Raw genomic sequence first — 26,723 nt, 5'->3', positions numbered from 1 at the left:
TGACCATTTAGAGCTTTATAAGTTAACAGTAGGATTTTAAATTCAATTCTGGATTTTACAGGGAGCCAGTGCAGAGAAGCTTAAACAGGAGAAATATGATCTTGTTTCTTAGTTCCTGTTAGTACACGTGCTGCTGCATTCTGAATTAGCTGGAGAGTTTTTAAGGACTTACTAGAGCTACCTGATAATAGAGAGTTACAGTAATCCAGCCTTGAGGTAACAAAAGCATGAATTCAGCAGCTGTTACAGCGAAAAAGATCACTGTACGCTATCTGCCCACTACCAGTGCTGGAGCAAGCTCATTTGGTGCCCTACAGAAGTTTCCTCTGCCCACACTCAACCCCCCATTTAAAAAAAAAAAAAAAAAAAGTATATCATTTTCTTTTGTGTTTGATTTTTTTGAATGTCTCCTTCCTCTTGGTGACACCCTGTCATTAACAAAATTAGCCAGTGTTTGGTGATCAAAGAGCATTTATCACCCAGAGGTCCAAAGATTAACCTCAGAGTTGGTGAGACCAAAAGAGAGCTAAAAGACAAGTGAATGTTTACTGTATTATTATGTATTAATATGTTGGTGTTGTTTTTACAATTTGTTGTGCTGCCCCCAAGTGGCCAAAAAGTATTACTGCAGATTTAAACACCTCATGACCAATTATAATAACAATGCATGTTGAATGAATGAACCTCATTGTCTATGGCAAGTACTGTCAAAACTATTACTACTACAGTACTAGTGTCTTAAAATCAGCAATGCCATTTTTCTACAGCTACAACTAATTCTACTTTTAACATGACTTTATTGACACATATAAATGCTGCTCAGCCTTTGTCACATAAATTAAAAGTGACATGTGTCTTAATTCCTATTTAAAAGAAGGCTTCACTGTCTCGTATGAACAGGTATAGTGCGTGCATCAAGCCTATTCCCCATCCTCAGTAACGTTCTGCTGATGTTGGGTGGCCTGTGTGTCGGGGTTGGACGCGTCTACAACAACAAGAACAACATCCTGCTCAGCGCTGGCATTCTGTTTGTGGCTGCAGGTAGGATGAGACTGACAGCACGCTACAGATAAACACACAGACTGGTGCAACAAAAAATAAATAGATTCTGTGCAGTGCCAGAGACAGAAAGAAGGAGAAGACAGACACAACACAGGAGGGTCTCCCTTTGGTGGCTGTGTTTCATGTCTTTCTTTTCAAGTTACCTCAACTTTTCCTTTATTTGTTGTGTTTTTACACAACACAACAAATAAAGCACGGATATCCAACACACTTGTAGCACACCTTTCCCTCCCCTTGAATCTGTTGTTTCTCTCTAATTGGCAGTGATAAATAATTCTATGTGAATGTGCAAAGAAGCGTGACAGAAGGTGACAATGTGCAGGAAAGGTGTGACTGTTCAAGTTGTGTTTTGTTGACAATACCTCATTGTTTCATTAGGGGATTCTATCACTCATTAAGGAATAGAGCTAACTTGTGAAGATGATTTTCTCAGGTGTTGATGTGCTGAAGATATACTGTAGGTGTAGAGTGTGTGTGAGCCTCTGGATAAACACTGTGCTGTAGTGTCATCTGTCGGCTTTATCATCCACTTATATGCTTAAACTTTAACATCTGTATGCTTTTTGCTCTCTCCTTGTCTCACCTCTCTTCTCCTCAGGCCTGAGCAACATCATCGGCATCATCGTCTACATCTCCAGCAACGCCGGAGATCCCAGTGACAAGAAAGACGAGGACAAGAAGAACCACTACAACTACGGCTGGTCCTTTTACTTTGGCGCCCTCTCCTTCATCGTGGCCGAAGCAGTGGGCGTCCTCGCGGTCAACATATATATCGAGAAAAACAAAGAGACACGCTTCCGAGCCCGGCGTGACTTCATCAAGACCACCTCCTCCTCTTCGCCATACTCACGCATCCCAAGTTACCGTTACAGACGAAGGCGCTCACGCTCCAGTTCGAGGTCGAGTGACCCGTCCCGCGACCCCTCTCCAGTGGGGATGAAGATCGGTGGAGGAAGTGGTGGAGCAGGAGGAGGAGGAGGAGGAGGGTTGGGGATGGGTTTGCCAATGGGGGATATATCTCTGTACGCCCTCAGTAGGGACCCTCTGAAGGGCGGAAGTGCGACTGCAGGGCCCTACAGCCCAGAGAGGGACTCTGGGTTTTTACAAGTCCACAACTGCTTTCAGAAGGATGTGAAAGATGGAGTGAACAGGAGGACCACGCCGGTATGAGGTCAGGAGTGTATGGCTGTGTAAAACAATAGGCTTGATGGAGCACATTAGATATTGTACAGCTGATGAGAAAGGACAACTCCTCCCCGGGGCTGTTCAGGCAGCGGCAATGTTGAAAGGTCAGGCCTCAAAATTGTTTTTCCGTTGCGTCCCTCTGTGACAGAAAAGTGCCAATCTGTGTTGCATTTGGAGGAAGAGGGAAGGTGATATCAGAACAACTTTTTACGATATCTAAAATGTGACTGCAGACCGTTTGTAGCAACATTTGAAGAGTTTAATTCTAAAATGTGATACCCACCATGTGTGAGTGACTTCTCCTCCTCCTCCTGAAAAATATCGTATATCTTCGGGTATTCTTTACAAGATAATTGCTTGATTAAAGAATTAAGCTTTTATAGACTTGATGCTCAATATAATACAGATTCTGAATATTGAACTTCAGGTAATGATGTTTTGTATAGCATTTTGGAAAAGAACGTATTTCTTTTATTCTGAGACAAAAAGATGTTTGTCTCCAAAGTTGTTTGCTCAAATGAAGTGATTCATGTGATTGTTTGAGTATTATTGTATTGTATTTGTTTGTAACTTAACACAACTGGTGCTAACTTAATCTGTACACCTTTGATAGTCTTAAGCCTTCTCAACTGCCATTTAAATACTCCTACTGTATCTCAATAACCTCTCTCTTAAGCTTGTGTGAGTCAGGTGGTAAATATGTGTGCTGCGGTATGTGAAATGTGTGTTATTGCTCTGAGACACTGCCACGCTATGACACATATGGATTTCTGTAGATATATAGCGACAAAAATAAACAAGGCACACAGTAATGTCAGTACATTCCAGTATGCTGTGTGATATATCGGTGTAAACATTGTTTGTACAGACTGTGCCGTTTGCTCTCCATTCGCTCAGGGACGATGTATGGACACAAATGAATCTTTCTCACTTTTAGAGATGTAGAGCTTATCACGAGAGAGAACAAATATGTTTCAGTTGTTTTCCTTATCTAAGCCAGACAGACTGTTACTGTGTGTAAAAACAGAGGTGAGATCACGCTGTGTGTGTTGCTGTTAATTAACATGTGTCTGTACTGCCTTTGTGTTAAGAAGGTTTTTGATATATTTGTAGTCGATGCGGAACTTCTATTCAAAGTATTTCTGTAGTCTTATTGCCCCATATCAATTTGTTGTCATTATAATTTCAAAGGAATTGAGAGTTTGTGTTACGTGACGTCCTGAATTTGACAGCTGTCTTTGCATGACATTGAAAAATGGCATTATTATGGCAATGGATGGCTACATCTGTACGCATATCCAGTTAATCTCTTGATCTGTTCGGGGGTTAAAGGGTGAGTTTGGCATTTTTCATCTTGGTCCCTGTTTTACATGTTTTTGTGTCTAACTGACTAATGGGAACAATTTTTGAAATTGGTCCAGTATTGAGTGAGAGCACTGCAGCCAGCAGCCGTGAAACAGAATGCAATGTAACCACTTGGGGGCAATTATACACTGTGAATTTATGCTCAATCACAGTGCTTGTTTTTGCCTCTGACAGGCTCAGATTATTATTCTAAGTGTCTGAGAATATTGTTGAAAGGATTCCTTACAGAGATAGACCTTTTTGTGAAAGAGTAAGATCCTTTTTGTTAACCAGAAACAGTCTCAGTTTGCTATCGTTAAATCCACCAGACTACATTTAAATATATAGTAATTTTAGTGAGTAGAGAGCTAGAATATTTTCACATCTAACTGAGTTAATTAAGGGTTTATTTCAACTAAACCAGAGTTAGTGATGTCGTACTAGTGGAAAGACAAAGTAAGATGGCTTTTGTGATTTTATTTTGTTTTTGTCTACTTTTGATAAAGTGTGTCTTACATTTTTAAAATGATCGTTTATTTAAATGGAGTCTGGTGGGTCTGGTGATGGTGATTTCAGGGCTGTTTCTCATTAAATAAACAGGATTTTATCCTTGATAAAAGCTTCTATCTCTGTAGGGTAATTTCCATAATGCTGTTGGACACTTATATGAAAAATCTGAGCTCATCAGTGGCATAAACAAGCACATTTAGAAGATATAAATTGACCGTATGAACATGCCCTTAGTGTTTAGACTTAGACATAAATGGGAAAATAGGATCCAGCTAAGTCCAAATTTATCCTTTAGTGCAAAAAGTTGTTTTCTTCTTTGTATGTTAACAAGAAAATAATGACAATAAAGGAAACTGAACAACAGCAACATGAAACAGAAAATACATTTTGTCACATTACAATGAGACTCGGGGGGAACAGGACAGATGACAGTCATTTTACATGCAATAAACAAATTGTGTTATATGGTTTAATTTTGTTGTGCAAGGTTTCTGTGATTTTGTCTAGAGTGGAGTGTTCTGTTGACAAATTGAGCCAGTGTTATATGATCGTTTTAGCCGCAGTTAATGCTATTAGTGTTGTGTGACATTAAGTGCAGAGAGGTTACCCAGGGGTGACATGGTTGGACTCATGGGGATGCTGAGGCAGAATATCTGGGATAGCTTGCTCTTGACCTCCGACCAGTAAGATCAAAGCGCGCAGAGCGTGATGGCATCTGTTGCATGTGGACAGTTAGGGCATTTTGTAGTACCAGAGAATCCCACGAGGAAGAGTTGTCTTAGCCCTGTGAAGAACCTTTGTTGCATTAATTGGAAAGTGTTGGAAAATGTCTTGTCGCATTATACTTGATATCAATGTAGGTACTGATACACTGTTTTTGTGATGAGAAAAAATATACATATATATACATTTTCGGGGCCTTCAGTGACTTTAATTATGGATAGGTGTATCATTATGGAAATACTGATGTTTAGTTTCTCCCTCTTTCAGCTGGTCAAAGGTCATGAACAAGCCGCCACTGAACAGGTGCCCCACCCAGGCTGACACCTCCCCTCTGCTCCCATGCTGTGAAGAACAAAAAGAACCCTAACCCTAACCCTAACCCTCAGTCAGGACTCTTTCCATTCAGCCACATGCTCTGACTTTTATTACATCACATTAAATACCAGCTATCCTAAATAGTGACTGCTGAGGCTCAACTAATTACACTTAACTTCAGTTTTAGACTTGCTTGTGGTTTAATGCAAAAATATGAACAAAGAATTGGTCCACTGCGTTTGTTTTTCTCTATAGAGGAAGTATTTAGCTAATGACGCGGGGCTGATGGGCCTGCTAGGCTCTGCTATGAAACTGTGTGGCAGACAGTCAGGCAACCACAGGGTGTTAAAGGAAATCGGCATCAGCCAACTTAATGCTTGACTGAACTAACAGGCTCCCAAATGCTCATCCAGACTTCAAAAAGCTTGTCTCCTTGTCTCCGAACAAAAGCCGGAGCAAAGCAAGCGTTGTGTGTGTGTGTGTGGAGGGTTAGTAAAAGTTCAAATTACTCATTCTTGGTATAATACATGCTCGACTGGGTTCCATGTCAGCTCCATGGTTTGTTTCCCAGTTGAATATTTTTAGCAGCAGTTGGAATTGGCTTAATTTGGTTGTTGGTTAGTGAATCAGTGTCACAGCGGTTGCCATGCGTACTTAAATGACAGTGCCATGAGAGGGCATGTAGTTTGTGTGAAATCTCTCTCCCAGCTACTGTTGTCATTCAAGTCACTGACGCGGACAAGGGGAAGCCTCGAATTAGAATTGACTTATTTTCATTCTGCGTGTGTCTGATGTATCTTTGTCATGCCACACCAGTCTGATGACCTTGTTTTCCATTCCAGCCCTGAATTTGAGCAATTCCTCTTCACCCCTGTCCTCTGTCCATCACCCAGGCTGTTAAGCCCCATGCATTTGAATGCCATGGACCCTCACTGGTATTTTCATCCACAATAAAGCTGCGCCTCCACTCCCTCCTGTCGTGCGCCAGCAAAATGTCTCCTCCAGTAATTGAGAGGAAAATGGCGGGGTCACTTCTCCATGCAGTCACAGAAGTAGCCAACGTGCTTGTTAGCATCGGTACCTTGCTGTGCAGGGCGGATAAAATAACGCTTTGGGATCTCAACTCAGGTTCTGCCTTTGTAACTTGATTTGCTGGCATGACAAATGGTTCAGCACCCTTCATGGTTCACACTTCAGCTATGTTTATACTGAACCTGATACACCCGACGCCATAACAAAACATTTACAGCCAGCAATGATTTCTTTAAAAAGCACTTTAACAGCTGTAATTTTAGTTGAAGATATTTTGAATTTAATTATAGGTCATATGTCTCCTCTTGTAAGGAGAAATGATTTGTGCTCATTGCTGAACAATATAATTACAAGTACAATTTGCAGGTGTAAGTGTTACAACAATTCATTACAAATCTGGCATACATTTGTATAAAACAGAGCCATTAACCTGACATTAGATTTTCTGTCATTAAATAATGACTTATTGACCTCATTTTAAGCCCTCTTGAAGATATTTGTGCACACAGAGATAAGATCTTTATCAAACACAGGAAAAAACAACATGTTTTTCTTTTCTAAAACCACAATGTCTGACTAGAATAATGTCATTAACTGTCGCCAGTGGTGAGAGCAACATTGAACACCATGTTGCTGCTTGGAGAGCCATTTTATTCATTCATATGAGGGAATAACTGTTAACATGTTAATTTAATATTTTGAGATCTTCACACTGTTTATTTGCACACCATGTATTTAGAGGTGACAGGATGGATGTTAAAGCCCGATGTGATTTCCTCCTGAGTGATCCCATCTCCGCAGGCAGCGCCCTCTCCTCCCTTTGAAAATTTAAAGTGACTGAGATTTCTCCCAGCAGGTGGGCTTGATTCCTCGCTCCCTGTTGATATATCGGTGCCATACTGTCGATCCAGGAACCACAGGTGTCCATTACCATTACCATGACATCTGTCACTGTGCTAAGACTGGATTTAGCCGGCAGAAGTTAGAGCTTAACCTTTTTTTATCCGCTGTGGCACATGAAAAACAGCAGACCGTCATGGCTGTAATTTTTGCAATGTTTGCAGAAATGCAGCATATCTGAGAACAAGCAGAAATCACCTGCTTTAAACCTGTGAATATGACCTAATCAGCTCTTTCAACACGTTTGACAGGAGGTGAGAATAAGTCCTCATGACATGACGACACAATGACAAGATGTCTTCTCCCCAGTAAACATTAACAAGGTTAAAAATATGAGGGGCAATTAAATAAATCACTGGTGTGCATCAATGTTTTTTTTTTTCAGATTGGTTGAAAAAATATTAAATCTGCCTTTTTAAAATGGGTCGAGAGTTGACAGCTAAGCCATACTTAATGTGGAATATTATCCAACAAAGAGAAATGTTCTCCCCTCATCCTAAAATGGCCCTAAATCAATACTACCGTACTTCGTTGTTTTAAAGCGGTACAGTGTAGCAGCAGTGTTGTGTGTGTTTGGCAAACCTCACCCCAAAAGTTCCTGTACTTTCAGAAAATACTACCCTCTAATCAGAGACTTTTTGGGAGGTAAAAAGTAGTCATTTAGATCCTGGTCCCAGCAGCCGAAATGCAATGAGATCTTGATCATGAGGAAAGTTCCTGCTGTCAAAAAGGGGCTCATGATATCAGGAGAATCAGATGGTTATAATAAAGGATTTCGAAATGGTGGTGAAAAAAGAATCAGAATTTTAAAGTCATAGCTGTGAGATTGGTACAGAGAGATTTTTGGTGTGTTCTTTTAGTCGTTTTATCTTTAATTGTGCTTCATACACCTTCAACCCTCTATGGTCTGCGTGTCTGTTTCAGTTGAGGGCTTGTATTATGGGTGAAATGGCAACATATATAATTAATGTATATTATACGATACAACAGAGTCTGTAAATACAAAGTGTCTAATTATTTCCATGAAAGGTTTGTAATGTATCATTTTGCTGATAAATTACTCTGAAATAAAAAAAGAGTGACTGGAAATTGAACATCTGTTTGATTTTTCTTTCAAGACAAAGTTTGCTCACTGTGTTTTATCAAGTTTATGAAGTAAGCCCTTTGTATATTTTAAGCACATTCATTAACATTTACACTTACTGTGATTATGGATATGTTTGTTTTGTTGTTGTGGTAACTGGTCAGGCAAGTCAAGTGTATTTGTATTGGCCAAAGCAACCCTTATTAACCCTGACGCTACGACAGCACACGTCTCTAAGAAGAAAAGGAAAAACACCAACAAACTCTGAGAACATGGGATAAAAGATTGGGTACAATTTAAGGTCGTATAGTAGCTGCAGCAGAAACTAGTTGGTGGTTGGATGGTTGCCATTCCACTGTGCTCCATTATGTTCACATTGAGATAACACATGAGAGCAAAATTCATACTTCCCACTCAACGCAATAAGGATTAACCCAAGACAACAGCAGACAACAGCAACGGTAGTTAATCCAGGTCCCTCATTTATCAAGACGTCATTTGAAAGACAGCAACTAAAAATTCTACTTTTCCACACACAATCAGTAACTTCAAAGTGAACATTGCACTCCTCCTCCGCTGCTACAGAAAGTGAACTTTTGGTAAATGAGGTTGTCACACAGTGTCGAGGATTAAAAAATACGCAAGAAAAAAAACCCACATGGCCCAGCAGCAGGCGGAGGCTGCTGTACACAATGTTACATCTTCATTAACAGCCGGCAAAACAAGATCTTCTGAGTAGCCACCTGTTGCTCTTATTTATGAAGTTGTATAGATAAACATCCTGCATCAAAGAAGGTTAATCATTTTAGGAGCCACAATCAATGTCTCATTGCTTTCTTTGATTATTGCAAGTAAACGGCAGCTCACTTCAATATAAATTGTCAGTTTCAGTCAGTAAGTGTGTTTGAAGCTAAACTTGACAATGAGCAGCGTCCAGATTGTCTTACAGGAGCCTTCATAGATTAATTATGCAAAACTTGATTAATTTGCTTTTTCTTTCTGCTGTCTTGGTGGATGCAATTAATTCAGCTGGACAGTGACTACACCACCAAATTACAAATCCATTCAGCAACACATACTTGGCACACAGACTGGGCTTGTATGCAGTGTGCAGAAATAGGAGACCGTGAATGTACAAGTCTAAAGCTTGCCTGGACCTGCATCACCACATTCTACCTTTGTAAAGAAACACCAAAGCTGGTTTACGTCAGCAGAGACCAAAGATGACCGCAAAGTGATTTAAAATACACATTAACTTTCCCAGAAAGTGATCAATGACTCTTCTGACCGTTACATTAGGGTGTTATTCCTGCAATTGAGACACAGTCACAGTAAGCCGTAATCAATGTCGCCTTGTGTCCTCTGTGATTACAATCAATAGAGTTTAGTGGTTCAGGCTCTGTCCACACCATTAGCCCGCAGGATGAGGTTTCCATGGAAGATGATTGAGAGCCAGAAGCTTCCCTGAGGACTCAGACCTACACTTACAGCTCCAGTGCAGCGATCTCAATGTAACAAAGGTCAGAGGTGGGAGCAGCCAATGCCTGTGAGGTCAGGGGTCGTTGCTCCTTTGGAAGTCATTATGTCAGTGTCATCATTTAAAATGATGGTGAAAGTGTGAAGAACTGGATTGATTAGAGGTTCAGTTTAGATTGTGTATCTGGTGAGTCATCCAGGCCGGTGATGATGTGTGACTCCCGTACGTATGTCACAGACTCTCAGTAATGTCTGTTATCCAACAACTGATTGACTGCAAACGACAACTGGTGCAGCCCATTAGATGTGTAAACAGTGTTGCAGAAAACAGATCATATTCCTGCACTATATTTCGCATATCATTGAATGTTTGTTTTTTTCACAGACACTTATCAACACGAATTATGTGTATTTATGTAACAATTACAGTTTACATTTACTAAACCTGTATTTAATAGTCATTCTTCTTCTTCTTCTTCTTACTATTATTATTATTATTATATTAAATGTTTAGTCTCAAAAATGTCATAAAATAGTGAATAAAGCCTGAGCCAAATCTGACATGTTCCTGTTACTCATTGCTTACAACAGCTTATGAACAAAAACTCAAACAACTCAATTTAATATATTTGAGTTTGCCCCCCGACTTCACCTCACATGAACTTTAGCTTGTTAAACGTTCAGGAATACACCCACCATAAACCAAGCTTACATCGCCTTTAGGAGGCACGACTCTTAAAACCAAAATAGATAGGTATATGGGCAGTAAAGATATTTTGATCAGGCACAAGTACAAAACCAAGGTAATGGCGGTTCACAGTGGTGTCCTACATGCCAAGAATAGTTCAAAGGAAGTAAGGGATAATTTTAGCCTATTCCAGTTCATACAGGGTGAGGGGCAGGATGCACCCTGTACAGGTCACTCTAGCTGGATAACACATACAGTATGGGGAGTCATCAATTCACCTATGGACACCTATGCGGATACATTACATATAGCCTGATAGTCAGACTGAACTTCATTTTACTTCATAAATCCTGAAAAAAAAATCAAAGATGTCTGTAATGATTCAGTGGGGAGGTGACAGCACTGCAACTTTTGTATGATAAAGTTGTCAACTAATCAGCGTTACAGAAGAATCTGAGACATAATTTTAATAGCTTATGAGAGTAAAATATGGCATCCTGGTCCGTTTCCCTTGGCATCTGATTTCGAGGTTCAAGTCACTCGTTAGCGTATGTATGAGACGAAGAAAGTCTGCGCACGGAATTGTTGGGAGTGGTGAATGAATCAAACAAACACAGTACTTTTACATCTCATGTGAAACCAATGGTCCAAGATTGAGTTTTTAACTTACATCCATAAGTTAAGTTATATTACAAATGTATCTTTTTTAAGAAAGTATTTTTGTTGCTTAAACCTAAAGTAGTTTTGGTGTCTAAGCTAAGTTTCCTGTCAACACAGAAGTTTATTTTGACACTATGCATGTAAGAAGTGGAAATGGTCGCAGAAATTGGCATGTTTAAAAACTGACACTGGAGGGGAACCTAGAGCATCATAGTCTGAAGCACAGGGCGATTGACCAAGCTGTAATATCTGACAAGTTGTGAGTGAGAATATGTTGTATATTACATATTACATATGACATAGCTTAATTGGCTCAAGACAGCTTTCCAGTGGAGACCTTAAGGCATCACAGAACAACACATTCTCACTCCGGCCTCATTACATATCACTGCACATCTACATATGATGTGCAAGATAGCCTGGCTGTGTCTGCTTCTGACATTCTGGGATGCCGTGTCTACTTCAGCATGTTACATGCATTCTGTCCTTTCAAAATACACCACTGTTTTCACAGGGTATGTAGAGTTTGCATATAGTCTCTTTCAAAATAAAAGTACAATGTCGGTACAACATCGTGAATTGACTTTTTTTGGGGCACCCTACTAGCTGCTGCTTGCGAGTGGCAGTGGAAGTAGGGTGACCAGCACAGCATTTCTGTCTCTTTTCACGCGTCACGCAAATTGAGACCATGTCCCGCATGATTGGTTGCCACCCATGCTAGCATTGTTGGAGTACCGTAGTACTACGTTACCTCACGGTACCACTACTGTGGGATAAGTTCAACTACGTTACCTCACGGTACCACTACTGTGGGATAAGTTCAAAGTCCAATTGCAAGAGGGTTAGTGTCCATGCGCCGTCCAATAACGGCGCGCGCTGGCCACCTGGCACTCAATATGCTGCTGCAGTGGTTTGTATCCAGCGACATTTCAGGTGTTAGCTGAGCTATTGAGTATCTTTAAGCAGTGAAAGTTACTATTTATTTATTTTTACTTGTAGGTTAGATTTGTTTATATATGCTACAGTGATTTGTTTTCCACAGAGCTCTACGGTGCAAGCATTTTACTCGCATTTGCGACTAAAAATAGTTTTGCGCAAGCAAAACAAATCATTCAGNCATTTGCGCTAAAAATAGTTTTGCGCAAGCAAAACAAATCATTCAGGAGCACGCTGTGCAAGTACAGATTTCAACCAGCAGCAGAAACTAAATGCGAATACTGTTGGATGTGGGTTGAACGGGGGTCACAGGGGGGGGGGGGGTGTGTGTCTTGAAACAGCCCTGGGTGAAGGTCGGTGTTTGTTGGACCCATCCGCCACCCATCCGTCCCACCCTACTTGGACTTTCACCCCCGCCGCATTTCTCCCTGACGCCTGGCCACATGTCATGTTGATGTAAAAGGACAGCGTTTTTCATTGGGGTCTAACATGGAAGCTACTGCCCAAGCACCAGTATTTGACAACTTCGCAGTGACAGGGGTTGCACAAACCTGCGCAATCAAACATGTTTTGAATATTTACACTTTACTTTCATTACATGTTATTATATAAAATACCAATGTGGAAGTTAAAAAAACAAAACTGGAAAAACTGCTGAAATAATAACCCAAATGTCCATTAGATTTGAAATGTGACTGCCTGGTTAGATGAATGATAACAAACACGCTGGGTGGCCACAATCTTTATATAATTCAAATAAACTGGACTTGTTTAAAACCTGACGGCTCCTGTTTGCAATGTGCTGTGGAATCTACTGTAAATCTTCCGCTAGGGGAGTCTTCATGTTATCATATCTCAGCAGGTAAGATGGTGAGTGAAATGGGATCACTGCCCATAGTGGCCAAACCCACAAAAATGGAGAAGTTGTTGTATCACCAGTGGCAATAGGAGGGAAAAAGAGATTTAAAGTAGAATGGTGTAGTTTGATTGAGGATCTGTGGAGAGGAACTACTACAATGCTTTCTGGGACACAAGTGGGCGAGTGTAGCTGGTGGTAACGGCTGACAGATCCCTCAGCAGGAGACTACACTCATACATATGTTAGCTTGTCGTGTGTGTGTGTGTGTGTGTGTGTGTGTGTGTGTGTGTGTGTGTGTGTGTGTGTGTGTGTGTGTGTGTGTGTATGTATGTGTAGGTTTGCAGTGATTTCTCAAGTTTTACTTTGTTGCCGTTACAACTTTTTCACTTTCACTGGTGCCTGTGCTCATGCAGAGGGGGAAGTGGGTCACAATTCTTTTAAAGAAACTCAAAGTGGGCCAAGGCTTAAAAAAGATAAACAGAGACATACCACCGTGATTTACTGTAGGGGAGTTATCAAAGGGTTTAGCACACCTTTTTACGCTGTTCTAAGGGTCTCATTTTTCTCCACTTATGTTCCAGCCCTGCTTTGAGAGAAGAATGTGCCTCTTCACATATATATGCTCTTCATCTTTTACAATGACGGTATACAGAGTACATTTTAAAGTATTAAAGGAAAAGTCCAAGACCTTTGAAGGTACAACTTTTGTTGATCTAGGACTATTTTGTTGTATTGGGGAATTTTGGTATGTTTTTCTTTCAGCTGAACAAATTCTAGATGACAGGATGTGCCAGTAAGACATGTGCAATGTAGCAGTTAGATTTAGAACTAACTCATCTCTAGTAAGCATCATGGAGTGAGTGAAGGAGTGTAAAGGGTGACCGCTAGTTTGTCACCATTTTGCACCAACTGCAAACACTGTGCTCTGTTATTGCCATCACAACAGGCATTTAGCACAGCAGACATGTTGACTTGTCGCTGTAGGACAGTGACAGTGAGCAAGCGTGCACCATACCAGGGACCCTGAAATGAAGGCAGCTAAATAGAATTCAGATATCATTCATTTCATTATTTACACCTGTACTTTTCTGTCTGTTATTTCTACTGTGAAAAAGGCCTTCTGAAATTATTAGCTGCTGTGTAATATACAGCAGAATGGAACAGGTTCAAGCACTTTGCTGAAGCACAAGGCAGACAGGCAGTGAATCTCACAAGAAGTGAGCAATAAAAATGTCTAACTGTGAAGTCTTCTCTTTAAAGTTAATGTCTATAATAGCAAAAATTCCTTGGCAGTACATTTTAAGTACCCTTATATTATGTCAGACTTGTGTTTTCATTATTAATCCTCAATGCAGTGGACTGAAGGGACTTCAACGTGTAAAGGTTGTCGGGGCACAGTTCTCAACATGGAACCAGGGGGTCTGCCCATTGGTCCGACATCCCATTGTTCCGACCATATTAAACCCATTATTCCGAAGTCCCGTTGTTCCGAAATCATCATGATGCCCTGTGGTTAAGGTCTAGTTAGGTTTAGGCACAAAAACCACTTGGTTAGGGTTAGGAAAAGATCATGGTGTGGGTTAAAATGAAAAAGAAAGTGGCAAACACATAAGCTGTGAGCCTGCTTTGCCTCAAGCCTTTCTCAGCTGACCCAGAGCCGGTTGCGGTGCACCATCAAGGCAGAAATATGCCCGCCAGGAGCCGTTCAGCACCACAGAAAGCTCCCCACACAACCCGGACCCCAGAGTTAATAACAGGAGGTTATGGTGTTTCATTCTCTCCTCTCTATGACACTTGTATCTCGACCAGTAGCCTACTTTTGTTGCGTTGCTGATCCTCTATAGTACACAAATACAGTAATAATCACATATCGGAACAACGTGACGTCGGACTAATGAGAGGTCGGAACAATGAGAGGTCGAAACAATGCTACGGCACTGGAGCCAGCTGATCCAGCGGCTAGCAGCTAACGGTGCTAACTCCATAAACGGCACTAAACAATGGCAACAGTGCTGACAGAGCAAACTTTGTGAACCACAGGGGAACTGGAGGGTGGGTGCTACAACGCTGCCCCAATATCAGTCGTAACCACCATATGAGCGCAGTGCAAAGCGCTGTGCGTGCACTAACATACACGCACAGCTGGACCGACTGACCACAACAAACCCCAAAAGAGCTCTGATTACAAACACACACAGAAGTAGCATGACTTTATTTCAGGTCCCCAAAAGGTGTGTTGAACATTGAAGCCAATTTTACATAGTGGCCAAAACCTGTAATTCAGTCAGGACCACTTTTGTCAAAGAAAACTTCATTTCCATTTGCAATATTATTTTTGGTGGTATGGCTCTGTTCTGGGGCCTCTCTGCCTTTCATCGGGCCTATGCAGAAAGCCTAAGTCAGAGAGACCACACCTCCCTGCCCTTCCATGCGCCTACATAGAAAGCCTAAGGCAGGGAGAGCAGCAGCAAAGACCCCGGGGGAACAGAACAGAGCAGCATCAATGACAAACAGAAATTACATTAATAAGTCAGACACAATATGAAAAAGGAGGAGCTGGGGTGGAGGCAGGTTGCAAATTGGCTTGCAGAGGAAGCAGAGACAGTAGGCAGGCCAGAGCAGTTTAAATAGGGTGCCCTGAATGAGATTGGCCAATCGGTTACATAGAAAGGAATGTTTGAGATCAGCTGATGTAGCTGGGATATGAGCTGAGCTTGATATCTTGTCCTGCCTGAACTAACGCTATACTCAGTTTTTAAAATCTGGATCTGTCACATGATGCCATTGGGCCCAAAAAGACTTTTTCCCATAGACTAACATTGGGAAAGAAATGTATGTCGGTAAATCGGTTGGAACATTATTTTAACATCACAACCCCTACAAAATTACTCAATTTACTATTGGGCTTTGATCCATTTGGTCCCATAACATTTTGAAAGAGCCACACATTTAAAGCATTCTGTCCCCAATCAAGTTTGCAAAAGGCTAAACCAGAAGTTAGCCACTCAGCCAGCAAAGTGTCAGGCGCTCTATGGGCTCAGAGACGCAGAGGGTAGTTTTATACCTGGGAAGTCAACGTTTTAGGCTTTAAGTGCCACTGAGCAGCATTCATAGGAATGAATGAGACTTTGTCCAAAATGCAGCTCATTACTCCACTGTATCTTCACATAGCAAATTGTGGTTTGCTGCTGTAACTTCCATACGACAACTTAGTGAACTTTGGGTAACACTTTTTGAGATAGGTATTGTCACTCCTACAGGGCCTTTGAGGTGACTTATCCACTCGTATTTCCTAGTACCAGGTGAGGCAACCTGCGGCTCCAGAGCCACATGCACATCTTTAGCCCCTCTCTTGTGGCTCTGTGTGGCTTTGACAAAAAAAAAATCAGATGGAAATAATAACTTTTTTTGTACATCATATGTCTGCTGACTTTTCCTCTAAATTTTGCCAAACCTCAATAGCCGTTACTAGTCATGAGGCTCTCTTGCCAAGCTAGCAATGGATTTCAAATCCAAAAAAGTAAAAGTCTCGTAAGAAAACAAGGAGTAGCCACCTTGTAGTAAAACTTATTAATGAGTGCTTATTTAGACGGATTAGTAATATTGCTAGGCTAATTTATAGGCCTAATAGGTTGTGTTACCTTCATTATCAGGCTCAAATTTTGGTCAATAATGGCTCTATTCATAGTAAAGTTTGCTGACCCCTGTCCTAGTACAACTTAAAAAATGGAATGCTGAAGGAAAGAAAGAACGATAAAGCAGTCAGGAGATGAATGTCTGTACTGATTTCACCTTTTAAAATGTTTGAGATGTTCACACAAGTGAAAAGAAATGTAAAAAAAAAAAAAAAAAAAAAAAAAGATCTTACCTTGACACTGTACAGATGACACATTGTGCATCTCAATAAAGACGCAGTTGCTCTCTGGACAGTAAGACATAGTGTTTAGTGGGCATTCTGACAAGAGTTACTGAAAGCACTATTCTTCCATCAGGGAAACTCTACTGTTGTCTGACAGCTGGAGCCTTGCTGCTGCTCTTTATAAACACTTCCACTTTCTCCTTGTAAATAGTTTACAGAGACAAATCCACACACTGAGGCGGCGCTGTAGTGAGGCAGGGAGTGAAAACACAGCTACTGTGGGTGGATGGAAACTGAACGTGGGGAAAACTATTCTCACAATGCTGAAGTGTCTATTTGGAAAACTGCGTGTACATATGGGTAAGAGAAACTGTTTACGTGAGTCCACATATCATGGCACGTTACACGTCTCCATCCAATGACACTGTAACCAGATAAGCAGACAGCCTGACAACTTGACTCACCAGTCACATTTATAGCATCTGACCCCGCCCCTCAGCAAAACACCTACCAACACACTCAACACAAACCCACACTCACTGCCCACCATGGCAGACAGTTGGTGTGGTCATCAACTTTCTTGATCTACCTCAACAGCTGTAAGTCTAAACTTGCAGCCCCCCAGTTGTGCAGCAACTCATAGTGAGTAGGGAAAAGGGGACTTGAAACTAGGACAGAGCAGTCTGGCCCCTTTCCCTTCGAACCAGAGGCACAGATTTGCGACAAGGGGAGAGAAGACACTAGTCTTAGACGAGGAGAGAAAAGGAGAGGAGACTTTGTGGGAAGCTTGCTGCAGTCACTGAGGAAAGACGCCCCTGGGACACAGACCAGTGTGTTCACGTTGCAGAACATCCAATTTTATAGATTTTTTAAATTTTTTTATTTTCCATTATATCAGGGGGAGAATATTCACTGAACAGAAACCTCATCACCTGGAAACATGCACAAGCGCACCAAGATAAAGATTGCCATCTTCGTGCTGATGGTGGGCATGGCTTGCATGTTCACGGCTGTGGTAACGGACTACTGGGCAGTGCTCAGTCCACGGGTGGAGAAACTGAATGATACCTGCGAGGCGGCCCACTTCGGCCTATGGAGGCTGTGCAAGAAGCAAATCTACATCAGCTCGGAAACCTACAAGGAGGGGCACGGCTGCGGACCCATCAGCCTGCCTGGAGGTAAGAGACAATCGGAGCAAAACTCTTCTGTAACTGCCAGATGAAATTATAATAAAGCTGAAATGCAAGTTTCTCTGTTGCTGCACTTTTTAGACTAAGGGCATGGCTCTATTGTGTGTTAATATTGTGCGTCTGTGACTGTGAGTTGCTTCTGTGCAATCCACACCGCAGCTCTGAGGTATGAAGCTTCTAAGAATAGATGCAGGATCACCAGACATGTCATATGACATTTTAAACTTTCATAAACTTCCTAATGATACTGAAGACGGATCCTATTCTGAATGACATGCATGAAGCCTTCCATAATGTAGTGATAAACTTTTTTTCACTGTGAAAGCACAGTGCATACTGGAGAAAAATGTCCATTGTCATTCATCAGTGCTGTTGAAATGTCTCGGTCTAACACATTAGTCTCTGAGCCCAGGCCCTGTTCAGATATGTTATGACGGTTTGCATATCCGCTGCTGAGCCTCAGTCAGCTGGGTGGTGCTCCCCACTGCCCCTCAATTGAATAAGCCACAGAGTGAGGGTGGAAACAACATCCAGCCAGTTCAGGCCCCCTGACGAGGCCTTGAAAGGATGCTTTAGCTATCAGTTAGCTGTAAAGACTTAACCAGACCTCAGCAGATATTGGACATCAACCAGAGCTGGCTGAGCATGAGCCATGGAGTCCCAGGAGGCTTTCGCTAAGCAAACACCAAACACCACAACAGCTGATTTTACCGACTTGTGTCTTCTTTCTATTTTAAGGAGTAATTATTAGTAAAAAAACAGCCAGCATATCCTGTAGATAATTGATGCTTCACAAATCGTGGGTGCATCTGACATATACAGACGCTCTCTGGAAAATCTTTCAGGAAATTAGAGTAGCCCACAGTCAGTGATGGAAAGTTAATGAGACACACCGTATTTAAATACAATTTTAGGGTCCTTTTACTTTATCTCAGTATTCCTGGTGGTAACATTTGATTTTAAAGGTCCCATAGTTTCCTAATAATCACATTTGCACTGCAGGGTGGCTGAAAAAATATGTAAACATTGTCCTCCTGTGTAGCTGTAATTGCAATACAGTGTCACAAATGGGAAGATTTAACTACAGTAATCCTCATAAAACATTCTGTGTCAGAATACCATCAGAGTACTTATTTTAAATTAAAATGAAATCAAATAAAATGTTACCTTCTTATTTTATACCTAAAAATAGTAATTTAAATAGTAATTTTATCAATGCAAAGCACACTTTATAAAAGTGGACAGAAACAAAAAAAAAAGCCACAAAGCCCGCTTGGTTTGTCTTTCCACTGCTCCAACAATCCCCAGCTCTGGTTTGGTTAAAATAAATCCTTAATTCACCCAGTTAGAAGTGAAAATATTCTGCCTCTGTATGCGTACTGTTTATTAAATGATGCTGCAGTCAGCTAATAGGCCCTATATATTCCAGCAACAGCTCACCTTGCATTGAATGTCTCAAAATAAACTTTCTCTGATATCAGATGCTGTTATGGCTGCTTGAATAAAAAGCAGACTGTAATTGAATAAAATGGATGTAAACAGTGTGGAGCAGTCGCTGTCTAGCAGTGACTCACATCTCAATGACTTGTCGTGAGAGTCATTCATCTGTAGAGCTGTGCTGGCATCAGAGAAACCATTATCTGACTGTTGATGGTTGTCTGACCCTGTCACCCTGACATGTCACTTTAATTAAATTAGCCTGGAACTTCCCAACAAATTTGTCCAACTGACAAAGCTGAGAGAAACTCCCAAAATATGTCCCTGTAAGACTTTTGGGAATCCCGGATGCTGTCCGGGGCCATTCCCAGAGCAGGTGCAATGTCTGAGGGTGCTTCACTGGTGCAGACATGCCAGGCATGTGCTGAATATACGAAATCAGCTCGGCCCACCCAGGCACGAAGGGAATTCATCAGATTGTAGCGACAAGTGGCTCCAAGAGCCTTTACACACACTCACACACTTACAGTGGTGTTGTATAAATATTAGGATATATATTGTATAATATGTGTTGCAAAGAGCCAAAACTTTTTCACAGGCAGCATGTTCCTAACTTTCATGTGAATAAAAATCCATGTGATTTGTGGTGGCCATCTACACAGTCTTTATTTCAGGAGTAAGTACAGTAAATCAGATAGATGTTTCATCGGTCTCCAGGGGTTTCTCCTGGCCCAATAACTGTATTTGGACAGGAATGCTATTGTTTATCATAGTCAGCCACACGTCTTCTGAGAGGAGTCAACCTCTGATCCAAAGCAGGACTTAAACAGTACGTGAGGAGGTCCCTCTCACTGTGAGACACTCATCTGGAAAATATGGGCTGAGGCGTTGTTTAGGTATACTGCTGACAAAGCGCAGATGGTGAGATGATCTCAGGAAAACTTTTGATGCAGACTTATGTCATTGCAGCTTAATGAAAAAGAGTTTCATCCGAACGAAAATTTACCTGAGATTCATTTGTGCCCCCAAATAAAAACATGACAGCAGCCGGGGACTTTTATTTTAATGATATTAACGTTATTTCCACCATAAATTGATGTATTAAAGGCACAAATTGTTCACCAGAATACATTAACTTAAGTGTGACCCTCAAAATGTCATGATGCAGCACCCCCCACACCCCTCCTTTGTTGTGACATGTGTTCCTCTTCCCCCAGTGTTGAAACAAAACCTACACCCTTGCTGAAGGCTATTTTAGTTTTAGGTGTTAAACTCCAGTCTGAGTCGTCCTGCTTTCTTTTCATTCCGTGATCTCTTTTTATACTGGCTGTCTGAGCTGCTGCCAGCTGTAAATAAGCAACATCAGATATGTTACAGAGCTCCTCCCTGCCACAAAGACAGGCGATTAATTAACCACAACGTACTCACCATGGTGACAGGAAGGGAAAGGGTGTGATTTTTTTAATCATATTGTGCAAACTGCATGGCAAGCAGTCGTTGTGCTTATAAATATAGGCCACGTAAATACTCAGCTGTCTTGGGTGGAAGCTGCATGGGTCGGGTATGCACGCCAAGTGCGGCGGTCCTCTTGAGTGACGGGGCCGCCTGGAAGAGTCAGGCATAGCTCTGAGGCCTGCTGTCCCACCAAAGTGTTCCCACGAGACCCTCCTGCAGCCTCGATTCTCCGTGCAGCCCCACGCAGCCACTCAAATTACTTGACACTCCCGGGGGCTGGGATGCATAGTCCAAAAAGAAAGTGGTGCCACTGGTATTTTGCCTTTATAGGCACTCATATGACCTACCAGCCCAGAGATGGGCATTGTGCATGGTGATGGGTAATGTCTTCAACACTTGCGTGGGGAGTAACTAGATACATTAAACAGAGTTAGGGAATAAATTACAAAATAAATGTTACTGAGTTACTGAGAAAACATATGTAATTGCATTGCAGTTACCAGTCAAAATGTTGGTGATTAGAAAGGGGTTAGATACAAATATATTCCTTTTACGAAGAATATAATATCCATTCTGTTGCTTTGCATCTTTAACTCTGTGACCCTGTACCAGACTCCATTAAAAAATGCTGAGTTTTGTGAGTTTTTGATTGGTTAGTTGTAGGATAGAGGGGCTGGGTCACTGATTCTGACAGGTCGCAGAATTTGGTATGACACCGTCTTTTGACGTGGCCTATTTCTGGACATTTGTAAGCTTTATTGCCCAGTTTAAAACATGTGTCAGAAAAGTAATCAAAAAATAATCAACTGTGAGGTAAAGTAATGAGCTGCATTATTTTGACAAAGTAATCAAAATAGTTACATTAGCCTACTTATTATATTTTAACAGGGTAGCAAGCAATCTGTAACCTATTACATTTCAAAAGTACCCTTCACTGCACGTGTCCATATGCTGCTGTGGGTTACAGCTCAATAAAAGCTCTAGTTTATTTTTTCAGAGTGTGTTAATTAATCCATTTTGCGCACGAGTTATCAAAAAAAATTCTGTATTAAAACCTGCTGGGCTCCAAAGCAAAATACACTGAACAACATAACTGACGTTGTCTTCACTTGTCTTTGCTAATGGATCAAAGAATGAGGCAGGCCATGACACCCAAATAGAGTCTGCAAAACAAAAACCCAGACTCAGTGGTCTGTCAGAGAAAATGAACAGACAGTGCACACCAAAGCTATATAGAGTGTAAACTATGATGTGCAGAAATGCTGCTAATCTTGTGTCCTCACCTGATCTCTGGAAAGATGACAGATTGCCCTATTAGGAGCAAGAGAGACTTTCCAGAGCTTGTCAACAGAGCCTAGCAGGACTAAGACCGGCAACAAGTGGTGCGGCGATGCGTGCAAGTGTGTTTGCCCATGGCTGCATGCTTCTACAGATGAATGCAGATGAATTTATGACCATCAGCATGTCCTCGCGGTTTCATGAAAGCTCACGCTCTAAAGATAGTACAAAAAGGTGTGATTAGGCAGCACACACAGTCACATGTGGGAATAAAGCCGCTTGATACAGATAATGAGCTCAAAGCATCCACTCCAAGGCTAAATAAATGCTGAGTGGCTCCACTTAAACACACATAACAAACCAGATCTGCATTTAGTGAATGAGGAGCCACTTGGCCTGAAATCTTATCTCATCCAGAGATCATGCTGCTGAAAGAGTTGTCTAGTGTTAAAGCAGAGGGATGAAGCAGACTGTCTGTCGGGTGGATTTGCATTTCCTTAAAAACATGAATATTCACAGTTTTGGGGACTGGGTGAAGTTCAGAGACATTTTTCAGCCTCCCATTTCTGAATGCAATGTTTGGCTCTGAAGTATAACAAGTTGACAAGTCTTTATCACGCCCTCATATGTGCCTTCTACAGTGAAAACAGTGGAGCTTGTTGCTTAGTAACAACCTCTGTTTTTTTATGGCCAGTCCCTGTCCTCATTCATAAAAACATCTTTTTTGTGTGTGTGCCGTATTGTGCTGGCCCACAGCATTAAAAGCCTGCAATTTCAAAGAAGGGTTTTTTGTAAACATTGTAATGTTGACTTGGCTTGGAAAAATATGATTCAGAGATATTGTTTGTGCCTATTATATCAAATTACTCATTCCTGGTAGAGCCATCTGACATCCCCTTTAGCTTTTTTAATGGATTCGAGGGTACATAGGAAAATTGCCTTACCATCTCAGCACGGGTCATCGAGCTCTTACGGTTATACGATACCATGCGGTGCTGCATGTTTTCACATGAAAGCATTGCACTGACGCCCCATGGTGAGTTGTATGTAAAAGGGGATCAAGAACATGCAAGTGAGTGAAGACAGCATGACGAGGATCGCGGATATGCATTATGCACTTGACTTTTCATGCGATTAAGTGATCTGGTGTTACATTCAGTACATAAACGGTCTCACTCAGCACATATCATCCCAACCCATGTGCTATTTTCTTTTATTTTTATTTTTATTCTTCACACTGAAGAAGACTTTCTGTCAAAACGTCTGTGTTTCTGGTAACGCCACCCAAGTTGGTTTATTAAATTTACCAAAAGGACATTTGTGAGTGCTGGCTTCTTTTCTTTTTTTCTGCTGCTTTTGGCCGTGCACCTGTTGAGTGGATTTATTTTGAGAGTGCTTGCTTCTTTCCTACGTGATTTTGCTATTTTCTTTTATTGCCATTCCTCTGGGTTCAGACGCACATGCTACATGAGGTAAAGCCTCCGATGTTAAGTGCCAGCCGCCCTGTGTGCATTTGATCAGCTACTTTTAACCAAGTATACATGTTTAAACCGCTACAGGAAGTATGTGGTGTGAAATAAGTCAAATGTAATCAAGATTTGACAGAAAAACAAACCTGGTATCTTTTTTTTTTCTTACAATTGGCATAGCATCAAAGAATATTTGCTCTAGCAAACTTGCAGCCTGTGATCACATAAAGCGGCCTGGCTTTATCCCCAAGGTTTAACACCCGTTCTGTTTGAGAAAAAAAAATGACTGCGATGTCTGCTGTAGCCGTTTTTACTTTGACAGTCAAACCACACAAAGCAGACCAGGGTCTGCACGGCATCACACAGCCATTTCGGTGGTAATATTATCCCGGTGGTGTCAATGTGCGAGATGCTTTTGTGAAAACAATGTAGGCAGATCTTAGACAGTGTTAAGTGTTTAAAGTATCATATTCATATGATACATATGGTGCAAAAGTATGTAGGCAAAGCTTGAAGAGAAGTGTTAAAAAGTTCAGCGGTTTCGCAAAGGAAAAAGACATTATCCAAAACACATTAGGTGTTGAGTTAACAACAAAATGGCTGTTGAGGTGAAACAACTTTGATAGAGGTTTGGTTTATTTGCCAGCAACTAAAGTTTGGTTGAACTTAAGCAATTTAATTTAAGGTGAGAGATTTGCATCAAAAAAGTGCAAGAATCAAAGAACAAGCACACAACACTCTCTGGTCATCTGGTTGAAAGCAGTTACGGGCTTCCATCACGCTGCCATTTTAATTAACTAATTAACTATTATAGTCATGTCTCTGCTACATGACCCTTTCTTGATACTTCCCTTGGCTTTTATGCATAAAGCATGTATTTGCATATGAGGACATTTAAATTTAATATCATGAAATTTCATGAGAGGGCCCAACTTAAAAAAAAAAAAAACATAAAAGAACAGTTCTATCAAATCCACTTAAGTTTTAATTATTCAGACCAAATGACTGTGTAACGTCAAACGCTCATGGTGAACAACCTACAGAGAATTATTTATGAATTAAAGAGAGTTTGTGTGTTTTTCCGCCGATTGTTTTGGTGTTACAACATGGATGGATAAAGAGAACTGATACAGCTACATAGGCAGGGCCCTTCTCATTCCTATTAGAGTTGTTCAGTGGTGCACAAATAGAGCTGGGTATCAAAAGAACCCAATACTAAGTCGGTGAAGATTCTCAGTCATCCAGGTCATGGTAATCGTAAGTTCAAATAAACACAAGAAGTTTGTGCTAATATCGTAGGCAACTGGACTTGCTTGCGTTTCTTGAAGACATTTTGCCTCTCATCCAAGAAGCTTCTTCAGTTCTAAATGACTGATATGAAGTTGCAGGCTATAAACCCTGTGTGGGTGGGAACCCTTGCAGAGTCGTAGGGGTCACGTGAGCTCTTAGTTTCAGAGTCATTAAGGTCACAATGTGAGTCGTTGACCCACCTGGCCACCATGTGAGCTTATCCCCCACCTACAATGCAGTCTTGGGATCCCTCCCCAGGCGACTTCACACTCATTCACCCCAGGTCCCACCTGACCCTAACGACTCACATGGTACTTCGTACCAGTCATTTAGACCTGAAGAAGCTTCTTGGATGAGAGGCGAAACATCTTCAAGAAATGCAAGCAAGTCCAGTTGCCTACAATATTAGACCTCATAAACCCAGTACCAAAACTTCTTTCGTCAAACAACACTAACATTCGATCCTTTTTGCACCAGGAGCCTGATCCTGGATCATCCAGACTCACCTCTCGGCAAACAGTTAGTTCAACATCTACCGAGTTAGCACAAGCTAGCACAGTGATTGGGGCTAACATTCAGCACTCAGTCATTAAAAGGTCCTAACAAACTCACACTGACACCAAAATGGCTCAACTCTTTAAAACTATTATGTAACATTAGCGGTGTGATGCTAACAATTAGCCCTATCACTGTGTGTGTGTGGGTGGCATCTCTTCAAGTGTCCCCAGTGAGGAGCTCACACTCCTGCAGCAGCAGCGACAACCCATTCAGTCTTTGGTGTGGTGACATAAAGCTTGGTGTATTGACAGAGTTAGTAGTTCAGCATGCCAAGATGCCACCAAAATGTCTGGCTTAACTGAATTTCCCCTTGGGGATGAATAAAGTTATTCTTATACGCCACTCCATTCACATTATGGGTATTAAATGACCTACTCTGAGGTATCAATATCACTTTAAGGGTACTGGTATTAGTATTGGCACTGGTATTGTAATTTTTCAAACGCTACCCAGCCCTAAACATGAAGCAAAACAAGTTCAACATCCTGGTATAAAATTACCCAGATTTTCTGTCTCATGGGGCCCATAGAGGAATCGCACTGATGTTTCCTTTAACGCCGCCTCCCAACCGCTCGGTCTCGGGCTCTTTAACATGAATGCCATTTGTATCTATAATATTTCTGGATTCAACTAGTGGTGAATTTTACAACATTTAGGACATAATGATTTAAATAAGTGATAGGTAATTGTTTGTTCTGGAAAGCTGATGTACCTAAAAAAAAATCTTCTAATTATCAGACATGTCTTTCACAAATGTCTATGACAAATGTCATTTGGGGTCCCATGACTTCATGTGACGGACCTGGAAGTAGTAATTCCCTAGTTTTGCCACCATGTCAAATTAGCCTCAAAGCCCAGCACTGTTTTTTGGGGCTTGTTTTACTGCCCACAGCTTTACTGTTTTGATTCAGTCTTGAATGTTCTTACCACCCCCATTTACAGCAGTGTGTAGCTGTTTTTAGCAAAAAAGTAAGAACCTCTTAAAACCCACATCTACCTTCATAAGACCAAACTGCATACAGACACAATTAGCAATTAGCTTGTTAATATAGGCTAGTGAAGCATTTAGCAGCTGAAGAGCCAGATATATTTCCCTCAAGAGTTGGTGGACACCAACACAGAGCTAAATGGCGTAAATGTTTGACTTAAATTAATCAAGGGGCCACAAATATGACTAAGAATAAATGTTAATAAATAATAAATGTTGCTCCGCATTAGTTGGATGTGTAAGCAGCTGCTAACACATTAGCAAAAGCAACTTCATATGGTGATGTCAGTGTTGTGTTTACAGCTCGTTGTGCTGCCTCCAAGTGACCAAAGCAATCAATAATGCAGGTTTAACTTTGAACTAAATCCTCTTTTCTTTCTTTCCACAGAGGAAAACTGCACCTACTTCAGACACTTCACCCCGGG

General features: G+C 41.3%; 2 protein-coding genes across 2 annotated transcripts in view; both read left to right on the top strand.

The window, feature by feature from the left end:
* The window catches only part of LOC126390889 (voltage-dependent calcium channel gamma-4 subunit-like), a 19,762-nt gene extending 11,602 nt beyond the window's left edge, over positions 1-8,160 (top strand). The window contains exons 3-4 of the mRNA XM_050045384.1: positions 901-1,041; positions 1,661-8,160. Coding sequence (XP_049901341.1) covers positions 901-1,041; positions 1,661-2,232 — 713 coding nt within the window. The 3' untranslated portion in view covers positions 2,233-8,160. The remainder of the gene's footprint in view (positions 1-900; positions 1,042-1,660) is intronic.
* A 9,013-nt stretch (positions 8,161-17,173) lies between these two features.
* LOC126390857 (voltage-dependent calcium channel gamma-1 subunit-like) overlaps positions 17,174-26,723 on the top strand; it is a 207,892-nt gene continuing 198,342 nt past the window's right edge. Inside the window, exons 1-2 of the mRNA XM_050045341.1 lie at positions 17,174-17,811; positions 26,687-26,723. Of these exons, the coding sequence (XP_049901298.1) occupies positions 17,574-17,811; positions 26,687-26,723 (275 nt within the window). The 5' untranslated portion in view covers positions 17,174-17,573. The remainder of the gene's footprint in view (positions 17,812-26,686) is intronic.

Source organism: Epinephelus moara, chromosome 5 (genome assembly GCF_006386435.1).
Source record: "Epinephelus moara isolate mb chromosome 5, YSFRI_EMoa_1.0, whole genome shotgun sequence".
In the NCBI taxonomy this organism is placed as follows: domain Eukaryota; kingdom Metazoa; phylum Chordata; class Actinopteri; order Perciformes; family Serranidae; genus Epinephelus; species Epinephelus moara.
This window is presented reverse-complemented; position numbering and strand designations above follow the sequence as displayed.